The 24,743-nt window shown below is 44.6% G+C and overlaps 1 protein-coding gene across 2 annotated transcripts in view; it reads left to right on the forward strand.

Moving 5' to 3' along the window:
* Window positions 1-1,851: 1,851 nt before the first annotated feature.
* Window positions 1,852-24,743, forward strand: part of LOC102943258 (cytochrome P450 4V2) — a 28,231-nt gene continuing 5,339 nt past the window's right edge. Inside the window, exons 1-6 of one of the 2 annotated variants that reach the window (XM_037897662.2) lie at window positions 1,852-2,169; window positions 11,232-11,344; window positions 15,884-15,969; window positions 22,291-22,481; window positions 22,921-22,990; window positions 24,179-24,305. In XM_037897662.2, the coding sequence (XP_037753590.1) occupies window positions 1,959-2,169; window positions 11,232-11,344; window positions 15,884-15,969; window positions 22,291-22,481; window positions 22,921-22,990; window positions 24,179-24,305 (798 nt within the window). In that variant the 5' untranslated portion in view covers window positions 1,852-1,958. Of the gene's footprint in view, window positions 2,170-3,609; window positions 3,783-11,231; window positions 11,345-15,883; window positions 15,970-22,290; window positions 22,482-22,920; window positions 22,991-24,178; window positions 24,306-24,743 lie in introns of those variants that run through there. The other variant, XM_037897663.2, reaches the window with a different exon arrangement.

Below are 24,743 nucleotides of genomic sequence, written 5' to 3' on the forward strand. Positions count from 1 at the left end.
CAAATCCTCACCCTACAAAATCAAGTATTCTATGGCAACCTCTTAAACCACGCACCCAAATAAATTCTAAAGGGTTATGATTGTTACCATCTATACATTTTTTACAGTAAATGTAATGGAGTTGTGAAAAATGTTGACTTCAAATAAGGGGTTGCCAACCTGCAATGTTTGAGAAGCACTGATTTAGGGTATGTCTATGCTAGAAAGTTGACCTATATTCGGCTGGCTTACAGCTGTCGTCAAGTGTCACCAGTGCGGTGTTCTGCTCTATTCAATGTTGATAACAGTTGGCTGCATGCGGCCCTGGCTCTGCAGATAGCTGGCACAGCAGACCCCAAGAGAAACCCCAAGGACCACAGACTCTGATAAGGTACGAAGGCACCTGGCCAGGTTTACTGCCAAACGAAACACAGTCTCTAGCTCCCCGGATCAGATGTCTACAGCTCTACTAGTACATATATGCTCCCTGACAATGGACCGGCTCAGTCAGTGACGGGATTTACCACTGCCCCCTATGGCAGACAAAGACAACCCCTCAGGAGTGCATTCTTATATACAGGTACAAACAAATTACACCTCACTCCTGACATACTGAGGTACAACCCCTCTACGTAGTAAGGTGCAGCCTATTACCTTGTACATGTTGGTTTGATCAAAACAACCCCATCCATCATATTACCCTTTTGCCCCTGTCTTTAGGATGGGTCAGCTTGTTCCTTGTTGTCTGTGTGGAATGTGCAAGTATCGGAGTGTTCTGGTACCATCCTGGCACATGTTTATATCTCTAGTGTCCAGTACCTTTTAGATATGTGTGTTTTTGAAACATCAGCCCTTTCCTTGCCAGATTCTGAGCAGGGCCTGCCTTTTGCTCACAGCTTAACTTTGCTTTATGCTAACAAAGTCTTGACCGTTACTTTAGTTCAGACCTTAGGCCTCATACCAGGCCTCTGATACAAGGGTTTATGTTTCAGGGCCTCATCTAACTACAGTCTACATTACTACAACAGCCACCATAGTAATTTCTGCAGTGATTCACATCCAGCTACCCTCCTTGTGTCAGTGGTGCGCATCCTCACCAGGAGTGCTTCCACTGACCTAAGAAGGGAGCCAGTGGTCTTGGGCTCACAGGTTGGGCTGTGGGGCTGTTTCATTGCTGTGTAGACTTCCAGGCTTGGGCTAGAGGACCGAGCTCTGGCCCCTCTACCCCACAGGGTATCAACTCATGACTATACTTGGTTGTTGTAGTTTGTCCCTCTCCCACACTGACCCTGCCCTCATATGTAATAGTGCCTGTGTCCTGAAAGTATTCTCAGTGTTGCCCATGAGGCTAGTAGTTGTGCCCTGGACCTTGCAGTAGCTGAGTGACAGATAGTTTGACCCCTCTAACTATGAGCAGTGGTAGTTAGGGTCACTGACAACTACAGGGAGACCTCACTTGACCCTCCAAGTTCAGATCCCAGGCTGCACAGGCTCAGGGGTGTCACATTCAGAGTTGGGGCTCCTGGTCCATGGCAGCTGAAAGCTGAAGTGTTTACTCCTAGGGTCACACTTTGCCTTTTGCTGCAGGCATGTGGCCTAACCGAAGCTGAGGGAGTTGCATGGAGTCTGTGCCTTTGCTGAGTCGGTCTTCTCTGATGCTTCCCTCCTTCGTGGTCTTTCCCCTGCTGTGGGCTCGTGTCACCTCCTGCAGATCCCAGCTTAGACAGCGAGAACAAGGCCAACCACAGATCACAGCCGCGTTTTCTTCCTCTGCTGCTCTGCTCGCTCATGGAGCCTGTCTAGAGATCCCTCCTTCCCTGCCGCTTTGTTCCCCGGCCTCCCGCTCCAGCCCAGCCCCCGGGGCTCGAGCTCCGCCTCCTGGAGTCCCCTGGCGCACCGCCCAGCTCGGGCTCGAGGAGAGGGGAACTGTTCTCGGAACAACGGCTCAGTGCACGCCCAGCGGCCGGGTCGGGGCAGCGATGGGGGCTGTGCAGCTGCCCCAGGAGGGGGACCGGCTGCTCTACTGGGGGGCTGGCGTCGTCACTCTGCTCTTCACGCTGCTGGCAGCCTTCACGTTCCGCCTGCTGCCGGATTACCTGGGGAAGTGGAAGGCGCTGAAGCCGATTCCGGGGCTCAGCCCCTGTTACCCGCTGCTGGGAAATGCTCTGCTTTTCGAGCGCAAAGGGGAAGGTAACGGCCGCCCAGACACGTAGCGGGGGGTGCCTGCAAACCCCTCTTCCCTCCTGGAGCTGCTGCCTGCAGCACCCTCTCTCCCGGGTGACCGCAGTGCCCTGGGGATCAGCCCTGCCAACTTGGCCGTACAGCGGTGTAGACATTAGTAAAGTGCTCGGGAAGTGGCTGGCGATTTCCAGGGGCTGTAGAAATAGGAGCTGATTTGCAGCAGTGGAGCTGGACTGGCCCCATCACTAAGTGGTGGTGGTGTTGTAGAATAACAGAGCAGGAGCGAGCTGGTCTTGGGTTAAAGGATTTTTTCCAAGCTGCAAACAAAAACAAAACAGTTCATTACTCAGCATCCTGCTGCATTTCTAGATCCAGGCAAAACAGACAGGCAGTATTACCGAGACTCTACTTCTACCAACCAAACCTCCCCCAGAAACCTCTGAGAGATCTTTATGGTTCCTGGGATATACCACCCCCCCGCTATTTCCAACGAGTTTATAAATTGATTATAATTTGTTTCATGCAAACAAGTTCTTAATTATGATGCCCTGTCCTTTTAATTATTTGAGCACTTCCCCTCCCCATTGCAAAGCCTCCTTCTGTGTTAGTTTCTCTTTTGCAGCCGGAATAATAGCTACCCGGCAGACAGCTGTGTTGCTTTCAGCTCCCCCTCTGTCTTGGTCCAAACGTAACATTAAACTTGGACGAATTGTTTGTTTTGATTTTTACCAGATATTTCCTAACTGATGTCAAATATTTTTAACTTTCAAGAGTTCAAAAGGACATTTTGAAGTTTACCTTTTTCAGAAGCTACCTTTCCACCCCTGTATGCTTTGAAATCCATTTCTTGTCTTTCAGTGAAACTTTAGAGACCCTTGGTCAGCCTCTTCATGGCTAATACATTTAAAAACAACTGCCATGGTACATGCTTTCCCACTAGACTCTACGGTAAAGGAGTCTTATGCTAAAGCGCTGGATAATTACATAATTAGATGAGCTTGTTATGTACATAGGAATTGTTGTTTCAGAACAAACTTTCAAAGTGTATGCAGTATTTATGCAAAACTGGAACAGTTCCACATTACAGTATTATGAGTCCATTCATTATGCTCCTCTGATTTGCAAGACAAATCGGACATTACTAGTTCTTTTTCTACTGTGAGACTTCTTTATACACCTATATTCATCTGAGTCTTAAGGTACTGAAGTTATTGTGCCTTTCTCCCCAGTGAGATAGTAAAAATATCAATATGCATGGATTTCTGTGCTTATTGTACCTGTGCAACTATGGGCTTTTGTGCTGTATTATTGAGCCTTGATTTTTTTAACAAAAGGGATCTTTCAGGTAAGTTATACCTGAAGTGGAATGAAGAAAAAGGATTATTTTTTTGCTTAACTTTGCTGCAGGGTGGGTGTGGTGGTTGTGCTGAAGAAGACAATACTATAAATGTAGGTTTAATGCTCCTGCTGGTGAAGTTTTTTCTTTTTGATGTCATTTGGGAAAACAATAGGCCAGACCTGCAGCTGGTGTAAATCCGGTGTCTTCAGTGGAGTGCTGCTGATTTACAACAACTAAACACCTAATATGGTGAATTTTATCTGGTGTCTGGATATCCCAAAAGGTAGCTGATCTGGTTTATTGTTAGCTTTTTGCTAAATGTAAGGCCCAGTCCTGCCCTTCTCACACTTGTAGAATTTTCATTAAAATATAGATTGATATGGTCTTCCATCTGCAAAATGTTTCTGTGGCAAAACAGAAGTATAATAGATGTACTATAGGTTATAAATTGTGAGCTGTATTTCACGTTGTGTTCTTCTATCTGTAAAATATGAAGTCCACATTTTATAACACTATATAACTCCTGGACTTAGTATCTTACGTAATTATTTTATGTGTAATTAATGTACATCTGCCACAACTCTTTTACTAGAGAAACAACACAAAGTCCATTTGTAGCACATTATATATAACTGTTATGTAACCTCTTGGACCCTTCCCTACCTGCTGGAGCTAAGGCAAATGCAGCGGGGCACATTGGCTCCTCTCAGCACCTCCCACTCCATGGCCCCAACAGCTGCCAGCACAGGCCTTGTAGAGGGGAGCTTTAAAGTTCCAAGCTGCCCCAGAGCTCTTTGCTGCAGCACAGCCACCATGAGAAACTACAATGGCCTGGACCTTTTACACTTGGGGAGGGAAGCCATCTAGAGGCACTGGGTCCCAGTTGGTGCACAAGTGCTCACAAAGAGCAGCTTCAATTAGCCCCCAGGCCAGCATAGGTATTCTGAGGGTGGAGCTTTGAAGCACTAACACCTCAAGAGCCTCAAAGACCCAGGGGTCCTTTATCCTTTAATCAAACTCCTGTGAGGGCCAATTAAAACTATGAGCAGACATTTCGGCACAGAGCCCTGTGTTGGAGCCCCTCTGGCCATCCCAACAGACAGCTGTGTCTGTGTTGGGAGCTAGATGAAACTCTTCTTGGGGTAGGCTGTGGTTGATGGACTTAGCATCCTCCTCCTCTGTTGCTATAGCAAGAGAGACTCTTCTCCACAGAACTGTTTCTAAGGGGCGATGGGGTGTTGTTGATGTCCCCACCTACACCCAAAGAGCCTTCTATTTGGGAGGCTGAATACTCCCATGGATCTTGCTTTAGGAGGTGAGACTGCACTCAAGCCTCTGTTCCAGTAGGTGGGAAGTGCAGCCCTCCTACAAACTTACACACACGGAACCCTTCTCCTAACGGTGGCAGCTCTTCCCCCTTCCAAAAACCTAACCAGCACAATCTCTCTGTTGATTTAGAAAGGTCCTCAAAGAAACCATTTTGAAGCATTTTGGAGGAGAGGAGGGTAATCAGGAACAATCAACATGGATTCACCAAGGGCAAGTCATGCCTGACCAACATGATTGCCTTCTATGATGAGATAACTGACTCTGTGGATATGGAGAAAGCAGTGGACATGACATATCTTGACGTTAGCGAAGCTTTTGATACCGTCTCCCACAGTATTTTTGCCAGCAAGTTAAAAAAGTATAGATTGGATGAATGGACTATAAGATGGATAGAAAGCTGGCTAGATTGTTGGGCTCAATGGGTAGTGATCAACAGCTCGATGTCTAGTTGGCAGCCAGTATCAAGCGGAGCGCCCCACGGATCGGTCCTGGGGCCGGTTTTGTTCAACATCTTTATTAATGATCTGGATGATGGGATGGATTGCACCCTCAGCAAGTTCACCGATTACACAAAGATGGGGGGAGAGGTAGATATGCTGGAGGGTAGGGATAGGGTCCAGAGTGACCTAGACATATTGGAGGATTGGGCCAAAAGAAATCTGATGAGGTTCAACAAAGACAAGTGCAGAGTCCTGCACTTAGAATGGAAGAATCCCATGCACTGCTGTCGACTGGGGACCGACTAGCTAAGCAGCAGTTCTGCAGAAAAGGACTTGGGGATTACAGTGGACGAGAAGCTGGATATGAGTCAGCAGTGTGCCCTCGTTGCCAAGAAGGCTAATGGCATATTGGGCTGCATTAGTAGGAGCATTGCCAGCGGATCGAGGGAAGTGATTATTCCCTTCTGTTTGGCACTGGTGAGGCCACCTGCTCCAGTTTTGGGCCCCCCACTACAGAAGGATGTGGACAAATTGGAGAGTCCAGCGGAGGGCAATGAAAATGATCAGCAGACTGGGGCACATGACGAGAGGCTGAGGGAACTGGGCTTTTTTAGTCTGCAGAAGAGAAGAGTGAGGGGGGATTTGATAGCGGCCTTCAACTACCTGAAGGGGAGTTCCAAAGAGGATGGAGCTTGGCTGTTCTCAGTGGTGGCAGATGACAGAGCAAGGAGCAATGGTCTCAAGTTGCAGTGGGGGAGGTATAGGTTGGCTCTTAGGAAACACTGTTTCACTAGGAGGGTAGTGAAGCACTGGAATGAGTTCCCTAGGGAGATGGTGGAATCTCCATCGTTAGAGGTTTTTAAGGCCCGGCTTGACAAAGCCCTGCCAGGGATAATTTAGTTGGTGTTGGTCCTGCTTTGAGCAGGGGCTTGGACTAGATGACCTCCTGAGGTCTCTTCCAACCGTAATCTTCTATGATTCTATGAAAGACCAGGAAATGCTGCATCAGATCATACTTGGGTCATGTTTGGAAAGTTATCTTCACAACCACAAGAAGCAGAAATCTTAGATTCTACGGAAATCAATAGCTCTCACTTAGGGAAGATTCCAAGTCTTCCTGTTTCAATTCCTTGCCCAGGGCCTGGAAACCAGTTACAGAGCAGACAGGGCTCAGATTTGGAAATGATACAGTATTTTATTTGGAAAGCAAATGAGTGTCTTTAAAAGCAGAATTTTGTTTTGATCAGGGTAAGCATAAATAATGCTTCTGTAGGAATGTCTTGCCAGTACCAGGGAAATTTTCAAGGTTCTGGGTTGTTTAAATGTGTTTATTTTGCACCATACATTCTGATGAAGATCTAGTTGGCTGAACTGCTCTTTTTACATGTCATTTCTGACTTTGTACTATGACATAAGTGGGTTAAAAGACATACACCAGGGCCACAATCCTGCCATTTGCTCTGGACAAGTGCAGGCGGCTGCCTGTGTGGAATTCCTTGCAAGTTCAGGGCCTTAGACAGCATTTGCTACATATATATCTATCACACACACAAGTTTATTTTAAAAGAACATTATGAAGGTTTTCAAGTCAAGCACTCAAAAGTTAGGAAATGCCAGAATTAAGGTTGGCTATAGAACCTTAAAAGAGCTCTCTTTGTGCATAAGGATTATGATCTAGTCTTTAATTGCATGATCACGTACTATATTTTCCATAGGACCCCAGCGTCATTCTGCATGTAGGATGGACAGTGCTCAGTTAATGAGCAGCTATTCAATGTTTTGTTTTAACCCCATAGTTCAGTATGTTGCCATAGGCTGTATTTACTGCATGCTAGTCAAATTCTGTTATAAAGATAGAATTATTAGTTTCCTCGGGGTCTCTTCTATGATACTGATCACAGTAGTATCCATCTGCTTCCCAAACATTAATTAATTAATTTTTTGCATCACCACTGTGAGGTGAGGGGGTATTATTATGGGGAAGTGAGGCACAGAGAGATTAAGGTAAAAAATATCCACTAATTTTAGGTGCTCAATCTGAGATGCTGAAGACCTGATTTTTTATAGTACTTAACAATGTATCACACTTTATATATTCAAGCACAGGTCCCGCTGCCTTCAGCTGCAATTATGAGCCCCCTGCACTTCTCCTGAACAGGCCACGTTTGGGCATCCAGAAAATGAGGAACACACAATTAATGACTGCCTGTGGAAAATTTGGGTTAAGTGACCTGCTTAACCTGCAGTTCTCCAGGGCAGAATTCCACTATCTAAACCTCCTTTCTCTTTCTGCAACCTCTTGCCCGCATTTGCTATGCATACGGCCCTACGAAATTCACAGCCATGAAAAAAGCATTACCGTGAAGTCCCCCTCCCCCGTGTGAAATGTGGTCTTTTATGTTCTTGTAGCCTATACTATACAGATTTCACATGGGGGAGGGGGAACGGGGAGGGGAAGGGAAGAAACAGTGTTTCTCAAATGGGGGGTCCTGGCCCAAAAGGGAGTTGCAGGGGGGTTGCAATGTTATTTTAGGTCGGGTTGTGGTATTGCCACCCTTACTTCTGTGCTGCCTTCAGAGTTGGGTGGCCAGAGAGCGACAGCTGTTGGCTGGGTACCCAGCTCTGAAGGCAGCGCTCTGCCAGCAGCAGTGCAGAAGTAAGGTTAGCAATACCAGATCATGTCATCCTTACCCCTGCGCTGCAGCCTTCAGAGGTGGGTGGCTGGAGAGTGGCAGCTGCTGACTGAGGGCCCAGCTCTGCGGGTAGCTCTGCCTTCAGAGCTGGGCTCTCGGCCAGCAGCCGCCACTCTCCAGCTCCCCAGCTTTGAAGGCAGTGGTGCCGCCAGCAGCCGCACAGAAGTAAGGGTAGCAGTACTGCAACTCTCCCTACAATGATCTTGCAACCCTGCCCACAGCTCCTTTTTGGGTAAGGACCCCTACAATTACAACACCATGAAATTTCAGATTTAAATAACTGAAATCATGAAATGTATGATTTTAAACGTACTCTGATCGTGAAATTGACCAAAGTGGACCGTGAATTTGGTAGAGCCCCAACTATGCACCTTTTCTATAACATATGAGGCAGGGATCCTACAGACACAGATTCCTTCACTTACACGGCCCTGATTAATCCTCAGAGCAGCTCCATCCCATTCACTGAATCAGGCACGGGGCTCATGGAAAAAAATATGTGATCATGTAGATAAAGACTGTATCATAATGTATATTCTTAAGGATGCACAGGGAACCTTAATTCTGGCATTTCCTAACTTTTAAGTGATTGACTTTGTAACCTTAACAGTGTTTTTAAACATAGTTTGTGTGTATGTAATTTTCAGAATTTTTAAAAAAGCAAGCTGAAAAACCAGAAATTCCATCATGTAGTCCATCATTGTATTGACACCCACATGGTTCATCAGCAAGGTTGAGACCATTAAATCCACTGCACAGACCTCTGCCACTTAAACTAATGTAGTATCTGATAGCAGTAGTACAGTGTCATCTCTTTGTGGGCCAGCACTAGAGAGGGATGAGACACAGATTTGCCAGTTAGTTTCACAGATATTTGTTGTCAACAGAGGAATGATGAGATTCAGGAATTTTGGCTTTTATTCCAGACTCTGGAGGCTTATGTTCTCCACAAACTCTTCTGCCTGTTTTCCCCAAGCTTTGATCCCTTTCTTCCCTGTCCCCTCCAACCTGTTCCTATCCCTGTTCTAGTCCTATATCTTCCTCACTTCTGGGTTCCTGTTCCAGCCTTGGCCTCCTTGCCTACCCAGTCACCTCTTATCAGGCTTTTATCTTAGTCCCAGTCTTCTTACCCAGCCAGTCTTTGTCTTCCCCTCTGGTCTCACTGTCTGAATCCAAATATCCCAATGATTCCAAATCTCTCCCTGTCCCCACATCCAGTCGTTGTCTGTTTGCCCAGCAACTCTCCGTTTTCCCATCTGGCTCCTCATCTGATATGCCTTTTCTCTCCCTCTTGTACTGTCTATCAGTCCCAGTCTCCCTCTCAGGATTCTTTATCCATTCTCAGTATCTCTCTCTTCCCTCCCTAGCTCCTTGTCCCAGTCTCTTTGCCCAGCCAGTCTCACTTCTTTCCACTCACCCCAGTTCCTTGTCAGATCTGTCTCTCCTCTCACCTGCTCCCATTTCCCCCTGGTTCCTTGTCCCCGTCTTGTGGCCAGACAGTCCCAGTTTCCCTCCCTCCACCCAGCCCTCCAGCTAACTGTATCCTAGTCCCCTATCTTCCCATTTCCCTCAATGATTCCTGTCTCCTTGCCCAATTAGTCCCTGTCTCCCCACCCAACAAATCCCAACATGCCCTTCCTTCCCCAGCTCCCAGTCTCCTTGCCCAATCAGCCCAGTATTCCCTGGCCAATCCCAGTAAGAGTTTCTCTCCCCCCTCGGTCCCAGTTTCATTAGCTCTCTTGTCCCAATCTACTCCTTTCCTTCCCCCCGTCTGACTTTTTTCCCCGTCTGCAGTTTCCTTCTCCATGCTGCCTGGGTACCAGCGGGAGGGTCATAGAGAGCACAGAAGAGAGAGGCTCCCTGCTCTGAGTTGTGGTGCCCAGTTGCACGCTGGGCTGAAGCAGCCATTTTGGGGAAAGTTCTTCTGAGCCTCGTAACCCTTGGCTGGAGAGGGCATGTGCAGTCCAGTCCCACGCAGGAGCTGTTGAGGGGATGGAGGCAGCTCAGTCACGCTGTGAGGATGGCACATGCATGGTCTGGTCACATGTGAGGGTGGGGAGGGGATGCAGCATAGCCAGTTGCTCTGCAGGGATGGCACATAAAATGTGTGGTCGCACAAAGGAGCTGTGAGAGACTCAAGCATGCTCAGTGAAGAAGGAATCTTCAGAGATTTTTAGCTTTTAAAACCCAGCAAGTCTCTATTGAACAAGTATAAAATGTTTTTTTTCAAAGGCTAAAGATGGTCAAATTTGGGTGGATTTTTACTGGGGTGGCACAAGGTACATTCCTGACACACAGTCCATTCCCTTGCATGGAGGTGTTAAGGCATTTAAAAGTAAAGGTCTCAAGAATTTTTTAACATGAGCAAAACAACAATATATTTGTACTTAGCCTTGTTCAACTTGTTTAAAACAACTGAACGGTTTTGGCTGAAATTTGGCTTGAGGTGAGCACCTGGCGTGGAAATTTGCAACCCAAACTGTTAAAGTTTGGCAAAATTATAGGCAACTAAAAATGAGGCCTTACAGTGGAAAGTGTCAGCAATGTTTATAATAGGTGGTGACCCTCTGGGCTTTTGTGTATAAATCTCTTTCGAATGTGGGACTCTAGCATTATTGTGGAAAGATTTATTCTTTAATTATTATTATTTAATCTGCACAATCTCATTTCCCCTTTTATCTCAGATGCTCATGGTGCCATTTTAGAGGGACTCAATTAAGGTCTATAAAATCAATTAGTAGAGGTTCTCTTGTACTTAATAGATGATCCTTACCTCCCCCCCACCAAGATTTATATTCCATCTTCCATGTTGTTCAGAAAAATTAATCAGTGTGAGGATGGGTTTGTGTTAATGCACTGGAATGGGACTCTGGAGAAATGTATTCAATTTCTAGCTTTGCCATAGACTTCCTTGGGCAAGACTTCCTTTGGCAAGTCATAGTCTTCTTTTGCAATGGACTTCCTTGAGCAAGTCACATAACCTATTTGTGTGTTGGATCCCCATCTGTAAAAGGGGGATAAAAATATTTCCTTTATACTCTTTCATTTGTCCTTTCTAGTTAAGTTGCAAGATTCCTGTGTCTGTACAGTATTTATAACAATCTCGACTGAGACCCCTTTGTGCTACTATGATCAAAATAATAAATAAGTGCAAAACATACTTGCTTTGTCACAGTAGCAAAACTAACACCACGGTGAACTCATGATCAATTACATGATTACAGAAGTTCTGGTTTTGGCCTATTCAAATTGATTTTTCCCCCCCCACAGATTTCTTTAAACAAATAGTAGACAAATTTGAAGAATACAGGAATCTACCACTGCTAAAAATTTGGATAGGACCATTGCCTTTTGTGATTTTATATCATCCAGATGCTGTAGAGGTGAGTATTTGTATCTCAGGTTTAATAGATTTGTTTGTACAAGTCATACAATTTATGACAGTTATTCCCTAATTTGAAATTTTGTGTTGTTTCATCTCCAGAGTTTATAGTAAACCTTGAAAATGGCTGGTCATGAAGCACAGATGCCAGTCACCAAACTTCTTGTTAGTTCTACAGCTTAGGCTTCATGCTAGTCTCCCCCTCCTCCCTGCCTGCCCTCCCTCCCTACTTTTGTGCAGGTGCTTTATAACTCTAGGCACTCAGGGGAGCACAGGGACTGCATGCCAGATGCTCCTCCCAGTGGTATGCTGCCTGAGCTAAAGGAATGACACAAATCACTCCCTGTCAGTCCAACCGAGACACAATACCCCTGGTGTTCTCACTGCAGGGGTGTGAGTACCATCCCTTTTATTATGGCAGTATGCAAATAGTGCAGTCTAGCACTGAATGGTTTGTAGTCTGCTTGGAGATAAATGCAAAATTTCTTGTTCTGTGTCTTTACGTTGATTAACAATATTTCTGTGATTCTCAACTAAGTGAGAGGAAATGTTTGTCCAGGTTTTGGACTGTGGAAAACCTTGAACTTCACTTTGTATGATCAACTTAAGAGGTTCTGAATGCAGATACTGTGTTAATGATCTACTGATTTAAAACGTCAGTGTTGTGCTATTATCTTCGAGGCACAGTTGTGTTTTATAAGCAAGTGATATAGGGGTGAGATACATTTTATTGGTTTCAGAGTAGCAGCCGTGTTAGTCTGTATTCGCAAAAAGAAAAGGAGTACTTGTGGCACCTTAGAGACTAACCAATTTATTTGAGCATAAGCTTTCGTGAGCTACAGCTCACTTCATCGGATGCATACTGTGGAAAGTATAGAAGATCTTTTATACACACAAAGCATGAAAAAATGGGTGTTTACCACTACAAAAGGTTTTCTCTCCCCCCACCCCACTCTCCTGCTGGTAATAGCTTATCTAAAGTGATCACTCTCCTTACAGTGTGTATGATAATCAAGTTGGGCCATTTCCAGCACAAATCCAGGGTTTAACAAGAACGTCTGAGGGGGCGGGGTAGGAAAAAACAAAGGGAAATAGGTTACTTGCATAATGACTTAGCCACTCCCAGTCTCTATTCAAGCCTAAGTTAATTGTATTCAGTTTGCAAATGAATTCCAATTCAACAGTCTCTTGCTGGAGTCTGGTTTTGAAGTTTTTTTGTTGTAATATCGCAACTTTCATGTCTGTAATCGCGTGACCAGAGAGATTGAAGTGTTCTCCGACTGGTTTATGAAAGTTATAATTCTTGACATCTGATTTGTGTCCATTTATTCTTTTACGTAGAGACTGTCCAGTTTGACCAATGTACATGGCAGAGGGGCATTGCTGGCACATGATGGCATATATCACATTGGTGGATGTGCAGGTGAACGAGCCTCTGATAGTGTGGCTGATGTTATTAGGCCCTGTGATGGTGTCCCCTGAATAGATATGTGGGCACAGTTGGCAACGGGCTTTGTTGCAAGGATAGGTTCCTGGGTTAGTGGTTCTGTTGTGTGGTATGTGGTTGCTGGTGAGTATTTGCTTCAGGTTGGGGGGCTGTCTGTAGGCAAGGACTGGCCTGTCTCCCAAGATTTGTGAGAGTGTTGGGTCATCCTTCAGGATAGGTTGTAGATCCTTAATAATGCATTGGAGGGGTTTTAGTTGGGGGCTGAAGGTGACGGCTAGTGGCGTTCTGTTATTTTCTTTGTTAGGCCTGTCCTGTAGTAGGTGACTTCTGGGAACTCTTCTGGCTCTATCAATCTGTTTCTTTGCTTCCGCAGGTGGGTATTGTAGTTGTAAGAATGCTTGATAGAGATCTTGTAGGTGTTTGTCTCTGTCTGAGGGGTTGGAGCAAATGCGATTGTATCGCAGAGCTTGGCTGTAGACGATGGATCGTGTGGTGTGGTCAGGGTGAAAGCTGGAGGCATGTAGGTAGGAATAGCGGTCAGTAGGTTTCTGGTATAGGGTGGTGTTTATGTGAACATCATTTATTAGCTCTGTAGTGTCCAGGAAGTGGATCTCTTGTGTGGACTGGACCAGGCTGAGGTTGATGGTGGGATGGAAATTGTTGAAATCATGGTGGAATTCCTCAAGGGCTTCTTTTCCATGGGTCCAGATGATGATGATGTCATCAATATAGTGCAAGTAGAGTAGGGGCATTAGGGGACGAGAGCTGAGGAAGCATTTTTCTAAGTCAGCCATAAAAATGTTGGCATACTGTGGGGCCATGCGGGTACCCATAGCAGTGCCGCTGAGTTGAAGGTATACATTGTCCCCAAATGTAAAATAGTTATGGGTAAGGACAAAGTCACAAAGTTCAGCCACCAGGTTAGCCGTGACATTATCGGGGATAGTGTTCTTGACGGCTTGTAGTCCATCTTTGTGTGGAATGTTGGTGCAGAGGGCTTCTGCATCCATAGTGGCCAGGATGGTGTTATCAGGAAGATCACCGATGGATTGTAGTTTCCTCAGGAAGTCAGTGGTGTCTCGAAGGTCCAGCGAGAGACTGTTGAATTGGAATTCATTTGCAAATTAGATACAATTAACTTAGGCTTGAATAGAGACTGGGAGTGGCTAAGTCATTATGCAAGGTAACCTATTTCCCCTTGTTTTTTCCTACCCTCCCCCCCTCCCCCGACGTTCTTGTTAAACCCTGGATTTGTGCTGGAAATGGCCCACCTTGATTATCATACACATTGTAAGGAGAGTGATCACTTTAGATAAGCTATTACCAACAAGAGAGTGGGTTTGTGTGTGTGTGTGTGGGGGAGAAAACCTGGATTTGTGCTGGAAATGGCCCACCTTGATTATCATACACATTGTAAGGAGAGTGATCACTTTAGATAAGCTATTACCAACAAGAGAGTGGGTTTGTATGTGTGTGTGTGAGGGAGAAAACCTGGATTTGTGCTGGAAATGGCCCAACTTGATTATCATACACATTAAATCAGTAGATCGTTAACACAGTATCTGCATTCAGAACCTCTTAATTTGATCATGCAAAGTGAAGTTCAAGGTTTTCCACAGTCCAAAACCTGGATAAACATTTCCTCTCACTTAGCTGAGAATCACAGAAGTATTGTTAATCAACGGAAAGACACAGAACAAGAAATTTTGCATTTATCTCCAAGCAGACTACAAACCATTCAGGGCTAGACTGCACTATTTGCACACTGCCATAATAAAAGGGATGGAAATGATATAACTTGCATCAATCAGATTAAAACTGAAAAAAGTGTTTTAATTAAAACCATAGGCATTATTTTATAAAGGAGAATGCATTATTTAGAGTAGCCTTAAGGCAGCTTTGATGTTCAGGTATCTCTTCTGCCACTGATTATCAGGACACTTATTTATGTATTTCAGTGTATAAAATCTGCCCACTACCATCAGCCTCCAGGTGTGTATATAATTCAGTCTTTAAATATATGTCCAAGAAATTCAGGTTGACCCAGCGTCACCCCTAGGAGCCCCTTCTACCCTATGTCGTGGACTGGAGTAAATCTGCCTCTTTAGTTTGCTCGCCCATTCCTCCTGACCCCATGGAAATGTCTCTGGGGATATATCAGTTCTATGGAGCTAAGAGGGGTAGTTAAATGAGCTGCTGGGAGAGCCCCTAGAAGCACAGCACCAGTTTAGACCTGCAGAATTCCTATAAAAATCTACTAGCCCAACTAAAAATCCAGGAGGCTGACAAAATGACTTATCTTACTGTTAATAAGAGTCTGTGTTTATGTCCACCACCCTTTCTCAAGAAAACAACCCATTTTTTGCCGCTGAAAAGACTCTTCTTCATAAACATATGGTTCTCGCTCTCAGCCCCGCTCCGGAGACTGACCTCCTTTGTCTTGGGAAGATGTCGCTGCCTTGGTGTAAACCATCCAACCAGAAATCAAGTTATTTTCACAAGACGAAGGGCTGGAAACCTAACTTTAAAAATGAAAGCTTAGATTCTGCACAAGATGGTGTCGTTCCCCAAAAAAGACTCCTACTCTAGTTGGGCAAAGTTTGTAGATATATTACATAAATAATTATATTCTGTGTCTCGTGTTTAATATTACTGTTAGGAAGATGTACTTTTACCAGTCACATGAGAGAGACAGAACCTCTGTTGCAGTTCAGGTTGTCAGTCCAGATATCCAGCTTCTCTTTGGCCTGGGAGATATTGCAATATATAAAAAAGGAATGTCGCATTCAGACTATTGACTATTACAATCCATTGGAACATTTTCCTGGTCTTACAGTCAAAGTGATGTATTTTTATTGTGATAAATATTTCCTTGTTAATGACCTCTCGTGTACCTCCAGGGTTTGTAAAGTTGACTGAGCCATATAAAGCAATCTCTGATTGTAAATGAGTGTGCAAGTATATAGGAGAGCAGACATAGCTTTGAATATATTTTGCAAGTGCCCTCCTCCTAAAAAATAGGATGAGTATACAGTGTTACCAACGTCTTCTTTTAAAGAGATATTTCCCCTCTGTCTTTTCTCCTGCTGGTAGGTTGTTCTGAACAGTTCAAAGCACATAGAAAAATCTTTTCTGTACAAATTTCTACATCCATGGCTTGGCACAGGACTTCTGACAAGGTATAGTAATATATAAATAGAGTCATGTACCTTTAAAGTTATGCAAAGTTTAATTCTAAGATATTATGTATATTTACTGCCTGAAGACTAGAATGTGTTATATTTTATTTGCTAATAGGCAGAATAAAAGGCATAATTAGAGTCTGAATATTAGAATCTGAAGTACAGATGCCCAAAGAGCAGCTTTAGGCCCACGTATCGCCTGCAGGGCCATAAAATGGGGTCCTCCTGCCACCATCTGGAGTCTAGAAAGGATCAGTTCTTGAAAGGATCGTGTGATGTGAGGAATGTGAATGGGACTTTAGAGCAAATGATGTAGCAAGACCTCACTTGGATGCACTGAGCTCGAGTTTTCATAATCGTTAGAAACAACTTTTAATTTTTCAGCAAAAGAATATCAGTCAATTATAAGCCAGCAATATCAAATATTGTCCCCACACAAATGACACAAGTAGTCTTTTTGAGCTAGCCCTCAGCTGTCCTCAGACTCAGCTTCATGAACTTCAAGGCGAGCCATGTGCAAGGGCACCCACTCTAGGCTCCCAACTCCTCACCCATCACCTTTTCTTGTCTCTCTCCCTCCTGATGGAGTTTTTCTAGGCTGCACGGTTCCCTGCCTATACTGTGATATTCCCAGCAAGCCAGACTGCCTGAACAGGCCAGTGTCTGTGTTTTGCTTTTTCTCCAAAGGCTATAGACAGTTAAATTGCACACAGTTATAGGTTACCACACAGCTCTTTCTAAGCAAGCACATTTATTTTTAAGGTGAAAGGATTACAGGGAAAACATATAAAAAACAGTAAAAGAATCTACACATGTGCTGAAAAGCTTACCAAAGATGACCCCCCCAACCACTCCCTACTCCAGCAGGGACTTTGGTAGGAGTCAGTCCTTCCAACCCCACCAAAGGGTTTTTCTGTAGTTACAGGTTCATTCAGCTTTTGCTCAGAACAAGCACACCGATGCATAGGTTCATCTTTCCTTTACACAGCTTGGTCCTTTGATCTCGGGATTCTGGAATCAGCTGATGATTGTGCTGTCGTTAGGGTGCAGTTGCATAACCATAGGTGGGGTAGGGGTGGGTGTGAAATTTGCATTCACCTCCCCCTAGATTTTTCCCAGGAAATCCATTTCACTGGTATTATCCCCAAAATCCATTTTTTTCTGCTACTTTGTTCAATATAGTCATTTGATCATCAAGGCCCACAACCATTCATTTAATGCAATGTACCCCAAACATATGTAAACTTAATTCCCAAGGATATTGCGGGAAATTGCCATATCTGTCACACTTGGGTTAAAGTAAAGTATTTCAATTCCTAGGAGACAAAACTGTGGTGTGCTACGGGCAGAGAACAAGAAAGATTAAGGTGCTACCAATACCCAAGGCCCTTGCAATGGCAGGGAATTGATTAGGTAAACTACACACAGATGATCCTGGCTGGTAATCCACACACTGTGCTACTGAGGATGGCAAAAAATGCCCAAGTACCCTTCCCATCTGACTTGCTGATTCTTTCCTGACCCCAAATTGGGTGATCAATTTGACCCTGAGCCTGTGTGCAAGACACACCAGGCATTCTCTGAGAGAGAGGATTTTCTGTACCATTCAGAGCAGTGGTCCACCCTGTCTGGTGTCCTGTCTCCAGTAGTGGCCAATCCTTGACGTTTCAGAGAAAGGTGAACCCCTGAGGTTAAAGTAAGTCGGTACGGTATGGTACTGCGTACATAGCTAACCGTACCAGCAGGGGACAGCTTCCCCAGGCTGGCAATTTAAAAGGGCCCTGGGCTCTGGGCAGCGGCCAGATCCCCCCGGTCCTTTAAATCTCTGCCAAAGCCCTGCTGCCGGAACCCTGGAGTAGCGGCCGTGAGCCCTGGGGCTCTGGTGGTGATTTAAAAGGGCCAGGGGCTCTGCTGTGGTAGCAGCGGCTGGGAACCTCGGGCCCTTTAAATCTCCACTGGAGCTCTGGAGCCCTTTAAATTGTGATTTAAAGGGCCTGGGGATTTAACAGCCCCGCCCCTTCCAGTTGAGGCCCCGGCCCTGAGTACCAGTAAGTCCCTTTAGTTACTTTCACCCCGGGTGAAACCACACAAACCCCCACAAGAAATCTAGCCAATTGTGCATTGTGGAAAAAATTCCTCCCTGATGCTTATAGGTGACTGGCTGAAACCCTGAAGAATGAGATTTGATGATAATCATTGTCTTAATACAGAGCTGTAAGTGTAAATGAGTATGCTGAGGGCAATGCAGACACACCTACTTCTCCCTGTGGCCCATGAAAAAAGGGACGAAGGGAGGAATTAATAAATTCACAGATTCTGAGCCCAAAGAGCCCACAATGACCATCCAGCCTGAAGGTGGATTAGAGCATATTTTTTAGAGAGCATTATAATCTCATTTTAAAGACTCTAGGCAACGATGAGCCTTCCACCTACGTTGGTAAATTGTTCCAAAGTCTGATTACCCCCACGGCTAGGAAATGGCAACTTATTTCAAGGTTGAATTTGTCTAACTTCCAGCTGTTGGATTGTGTTCTGCCTTTGTCAGAGGTGAAAGTAAGCCGGTACGGTACGGCGTACCTGCAAGAGCTTTGCACAGCCGACTGTACCAGTAGGGGGCAGCTGCTCCAGGCCAGCAATTTAAAAGGGCCCTAGGCTCCGGGCAGCAGCCGGAGGCCCGAGCACTTTAAGTTGCTGCCAGAGCCCCGCTGCCAGAGCCTTGGGGTAGCGGTAGCAGCTGGAAGACCTAGGGCTCCGGCAGTGATTTAAAGGACCTGGGGCTCTCCGCAGCGGCAGGTACAAAATAACAGCAGGTTAATTTGATGAGACTTACCTTCCATGAAACCATGTTGACTGGCATTAATTATATTTGTAGCCTCTAATTCTTTTTTAATAAGAGTCCCAAATTAACTATTCCATTATTTTATTTGGGATCAGCATCAGGCTATCCAGTGTATAGTTCCATGGGTCATCCCTGTTTCCCTTTCTAAATACTAGAACTACGTTGGCAATGCTCTCATCTTTTGGCATTTCCTCAGTTTTCTAAGATTTGTTAAAAATTAACATTAGTGATTGAGAGAGATTCTCAGCTAGTTCCTTTAAGGCTCTTGGGTGTAAGTTATCTGTGGATTTGGAAATGTTTAATTTAAGCAGATGTTGTGTGCCAGGGAAGACTAGGCTCACAGGCCCCCTGCTGGAGGCCTCAGGGTCCTGCCACACCTCGTCCCAGAGAGGGTCAGAAGAGAAGTACTCCAAGCAGCCTAGGAGTGATTGCAAGGAAGGCAGCCAATCAGAGAGACTGCTGGAGCAGCCGATCAGGGGCCAGAAGGGCAATATAAAAAGGAGCAAGAGGCCCAGAGCAGTCAGCTGCTGGGTGGAGCTGGAAGGGAGAGGACCAGGTTACTGGCTGTCTGAAAGAACAGCAGGACAACGGACAGCTCAGTTTGGGCAGTGACTGGGGGAGCTAAGAAGGAGCTCCTGGCTAGTTGCTGGGACTGAGTCTGGGGAGGGCTGCAGGGGCACGTACTGATACCAGGGCCGAGACTACTTAGAGACTGAGCTCGGGAAGGGATAGAGAGACAGGCCTCTGGTGGACTGTATATCCTGGAAAGGGTCTGTTCTGATTCACATATAGACAGTGTGGGTGACTCAGCCAGAGGGCTGAATTACTGAAAAACCACCTGAGGAACCACCAGCAGAGGCCACCAGAACTGAAAGACTGTAGACACATCCAACCAGAAGGGGTGCTCGTGAGAGGTGAGTGTCACTTCCTCACATCCTCCTTTGTTATAGACGTTGACCTTTCTGTTCCATCCACAATATTGTGTGTAATGGGTTCAGGCTGCTGCATGGTTCCAAACACAGAACAGAAATATCTGTTGAACATTTCTCCCTTTTCTGCATCAGTATTTACAATTAAATCATTTACATCTAGCAATGTTCTGCTACCTGACAGGGTTGTTTTGCTCCTGATATGTTTAAAAAATACCTTATTATTGTCTCTAACCCATTTGGACATTGATATTTCATATATTTCTTTATCTTCGTATATCAGTTGCCTACATTTTTAACTTGTATTCATTGCCATTTACTTCCCCTTCCTTCCATCCTTTGAATATTTTTGTGTGTGTTTTATTGCTACTTCTACTTGCCTCTCATGTCTCACTTCTAATTTGTTGATCTCAAAGAGCCTTTAAAAGAAGGGTAAATATTATTTTCATTTTACATTTTGGGAAACTGAGGTACAGAAAGGTGAAGTGACTTTCCCAAGTTCATCTAGCAGAACAGCGGCACAAAACCCCAGGTCTTTTGACTCCTATTCTAGTACCTGATCGGCTGGACCACACTGCCCCTCAGCAGGACTACCAAGCAGCTTAGATGCAGAGCAAGTGGCACAATAAACATAGCTCATTTTCAAACCCTGGGGCTCAAAAGAAGGAGAATAGTGCACATCTTGAGCACCACTATGTGGGGGAATGGAGCAGGAGAATCCTTCTCCACCCTTCAAAGCTACAGAGCAGCTCCTTAGCCACCACTGTAACATTGCATTCATTATTAGGGCCTTTTGTACTTGAAGGAATCTAGACCTAAATTCTGCACAAGGTATCTGAATTCAGCACTTAACTCCCTTTGTGAAGCACACCCTGAGCGCCTTGCCAGTTATCTGATTCAGAATTATTAAATTCTGCCTTCATTTATGTTCTTAGAACTTTAAGTGCAGCTGCTGGGGTGTAATGAAAAGCAAGCTTGCAGACAGAACCTGACTCACAGTCAGCTTGGATTTATGTGCTTTATCAAAGGTGGTGTGTTTATGTATTTATCAATTATACACACTTATACCTCTGCTGAAGGGACAGTCTGTTGTTATTATGAATCATGATTATTAGGGTAATGCCTTGGGCCCCTTTGTGCTAGGCACCATACACATTCACAGCAGTAGATACACCCTTCCGTGAAGAGCTTACAGTATAAGTAGACAAGACAGACACAGGGTGAGGGAAAGGGATATGACCCACAAGCAAAGTGAATAATGTGGAAGCACAGATGTCATACTAGTGCGATGATTTTTTCTGAAGGGGGCTAAGAGGAGATTCACACAACAGAAAAGGCAGGAAAGGAGAGTGATGAGAGGGACAGAGCAGATGAGAAGCAGGATGGGAGGAAGGTATATGGGGAAGGTTAGATGTGGAGGGAGGCTGAGGAGTAGAGATGTTGGCTGTTTGCTCCAGTCCCTTCCCCCAGTCACCACAAGGCAGAGAAAGTCCAGTCAAAGCTATGGAAAATATTATTAGTGTTTCTGGGTGCCTGCTTCAGTTGCTTCCATTGCTGCTCTGCTGGCTTCAGTCTCTGGCTGGCTCCTCTGCTGTTTTTTTGCCCCAGCGGACATGTGCCTGGGAAGGGAAGGCACCTAATGTCCACCGGGGATGTCTCCCCTGTACAGTGCTGGGGATACCATTCATGAGGGAGGGGTGGCCCTGGCTGGGCCCCACTTTACTCCTCCCCCAGGGCAATAGTACCTACTTATGCTGTTCTGGAAGCACAAGTGTAATGCAGGTATCTGCCATTTCAGATCTTTTGTAAATATTTTAGTGATTATTTCCTCCATAATTTTTTGCTGATTAGAGACTCAGAATGAACTAACACTGTGGCTGGATCTCAGCAATGCTGTGTTCCTGACTTTCACTCAGTAGACAAAGGAGGGTCAGTTCAAGGAAATGCTGAGTTTGGGGACATTTAAAAATAAGCGATTTAGGGGTGGGGGGTTTGTGAGCTCCCCTGCTCAAAACAGGAAGATGCTGTGTTCCCTGCTGAAACCGTCTGAGACACAGGCTAGGTCTCCTCTTAAGATTGCAGTAGGGATTCAGCATAAGGAGCAGACAGGCTAGAGTAGCTAAGAAGAGAAGCCCACTGCCTCCTTTGGCCAGCCGGTGTTGTGATGGTACAAGACCAAGCACATCCATACCTTAAAGACTAGCAGTAATTGGGAGAGGGGCCTGGAGAAGCATCAGTGGCACCCCAGGAGAGGGGAGGTGAAGTAGATTTGGCCGACCCAGAATGAGCCAGATGGCTTGGGAGGCTGGGATCAAGCACCCTGAAAGAGGTTCATGGGAGGAACGAAACTAGTTGGTCTCACTGCAATAGGAACAGCTCCCTGCAGCGGGGAGGGACCACAGAAGCGTATACTTGGGCAGTCTCTGTCCCATCACCTTAACAGCTCTGTGGGAGATGAATCCTATTCTCTGAGAAATGTTTGGTAGATGATTAATTGTTTCCTTTTTGGTGAGGTTTTTTATATTTAATTTCCAACTCTTTATTTTGTAGCACTGGAGATAAGTGGCGTTCCAGAAGGAAAATGATAACTCCCACGTTCCACTTCACAATCTTAGCTGATTTTCTAGAAGTTATGAACGAACAAGCCAGTATTTTGGTTGATAAACTTGAAAAGCATGTTGACAAAGAGCCCTTTGATTGCTTTCTAGACATCACTCTCTGTGCCCTGGATATAATCTGTGGTAAGTCCTGGTGATGATTCAACAGTTGCTATAAAAGTCCTGTAAATGATGAGGAGACTACAGCTGTCCACAATGCTACAGTTTCATTTGTTGTGATAATTGACAAAAAAGCCCTGCTGGTTTTGTACCACTGTTTTTGTATTATCAACACTGAACACATCTTTTCTGTTTTAATTATGTTGTGTCTATCTGAACAATCAAACGTGTTATGGGGTAAAACAGGGACATGGAATCTAAACTGAGGGAGAGTTAAAAGGAATAGGAATATTAGGACTAGACTCAAAGAGAGTACATATTCTAAAAAAAGAGAAATGCCATGAGATGAGGATGTAAATGACTGCAATGCTTTCATGCAACTCCTGGCCGTATGTTGTCAATGTACTTTGGGCTTTCCACCCCACTAATGTACTCTTCAAAAATTTCTCTTTTCTCTTCCTAGAAACTGCAATGGGCAAGAATGTTGGTGCGCAGAACAACAGGGATTCTGAATATGTCCGTGCTATTTATAAGTAAGTGTAGATCTTTCATGTCTGTCTTATAGTTTTGTTGGTGAAGGATTGAGAACGCCAATGCCAGCTATAGCACCTCAAAACTTACGAAAGCAAAATCTGGTAGGACAACCAGGCCTGCACAAGAGCAACAGTTCACCCAAGCACAAGGCCCGCTGATGTGCAAGTTAGGTCCTGCATTGCCCATGTGTGGGGATGGGGGAGTGTATATGGAGGTAGAGTGGCAGGACGATGGTAGAACCTATGCAAGCTGTATGTGCACAGAGGAGACCTCTGTATTGGCTCCGCAAGGCCAGCTGCTATAACGGTGTGAACAGGTTGCAGTTGCAAATCAGCCCTTCCATAGCTAACATTGCTTGGACTAGTCACCACAGCTCCTTTCAGTCTTCTTTATGGGTGGCGTGAGGACATTGAATCTATATAGCACATTGGGCCCAACTCACTGTTGATTTGCACCTGTATAGGCATTTACACAGTGCAAAGTGAGTACGAAATGGTGTCTGGTTTGAATGATGATGTTTTGCACTCGTCATGCATTAGTGTAAAAGACTACAGGAGGTGCAACACAACAATGAAGTGAGAATAAATCAGTCACACCATAGCAGCGTAAAGGGACCTTACAGTGGGTGTAACTGTAATTTATTCTAATTCAAAAGCCCCTTTTTATTGCCACAGCAGTATAAAGGTACCTTATTGACCATAAGAATCAGACCATATGGGTCTACATTAGATTATATTAGAACAAGCATTGCATTGGTTATACAATGATTTGTTTTGTGACTGATCCTTTTGCAAATGCAGATTAATGTTGTGGACTTCAGTAGAGTTATTCCAGATTTACGTTAGTGTGACCAAGAGAAAAAGTTGACCCTAGGTTTTTTTTTCATAGTGACAAACTTCTTGAATTAATACTGCTTTTGTATGGGAAAATAGATTTCACTGGACAGAAGCATTTCTATAAATAAAAATGTGAAAAGTATTATAGCTGGGAGTGAGCATTATAATGAATTAAAGGTGGATTGAGGGCATCTCTAAAGATTAGACCAAATGGTTTGTGTCTGCAACATCAAGCAGTGCTTGCATCATCCTGTCCAGTACCAGGAAATTTAGACCCTATTAGGCTCTTGTAGTCATGTTGTGAATATGTTTTCAGAAATAAATATTACAATGCTATTTTTGTTACCCTAGGATGAGTGACCTCATTCATCATAGACAGAAGTCTCCTTGGCTTTGGTCTAACTTGATGTACCCTATGTTCCAAGAAGGAAGGGAACATACTAGAAGCCTCAAGATCCTTCACAGTTTTACTGACAGTGTAACCTGTTGTTCCTTTTTCTATTGCGTTCCCATTAATGGAGAGAAATAATGTAGTAAATATAGAGATTCCAGGTTGTGAATGTGGTGACAGGGAATCAGTCACTGGGAACATCACCTTATCTGTGGTACATATATAATAGGAGAACTGAATATTTATGATATTCAGTCCCTAAAGAAATCCTCTGAAGAGGAGAGATAATGTGACTTAGAACTCGTTGCTTGAGTGTTGGTTTTAGTCAATGGGTCACCCTCACATGGTAATAGTATGACTTAGTTGTAATTGGTGGTAAAAAAAAAAAAAAATCACACAGAATCATCCTAATTCCTTTAACGTACAATGTTCTCAACATTTTAAAATAATTGGTGCACTTCACCCTAAGGCTTGTAACAGCTAAAATATTTGAAAACGGCATTCTGCTTTGTTCTGGTGCTTTGT

The sequence above is a fragment of the Chelonia mydas genome, chromosome 4 (genome assembly GCF_015237465.2).
Source record: "Chelonia mydas isolate rCheMyd1 chromosome 4, rCheMyd1.pri.v2, whole genome shotgun sequence".
Lineage (NCBI taxonomy): Eukaryota > Metazoa > Chordata > Testudines > Cheloniidae > Chelonia > Chelonia mydas.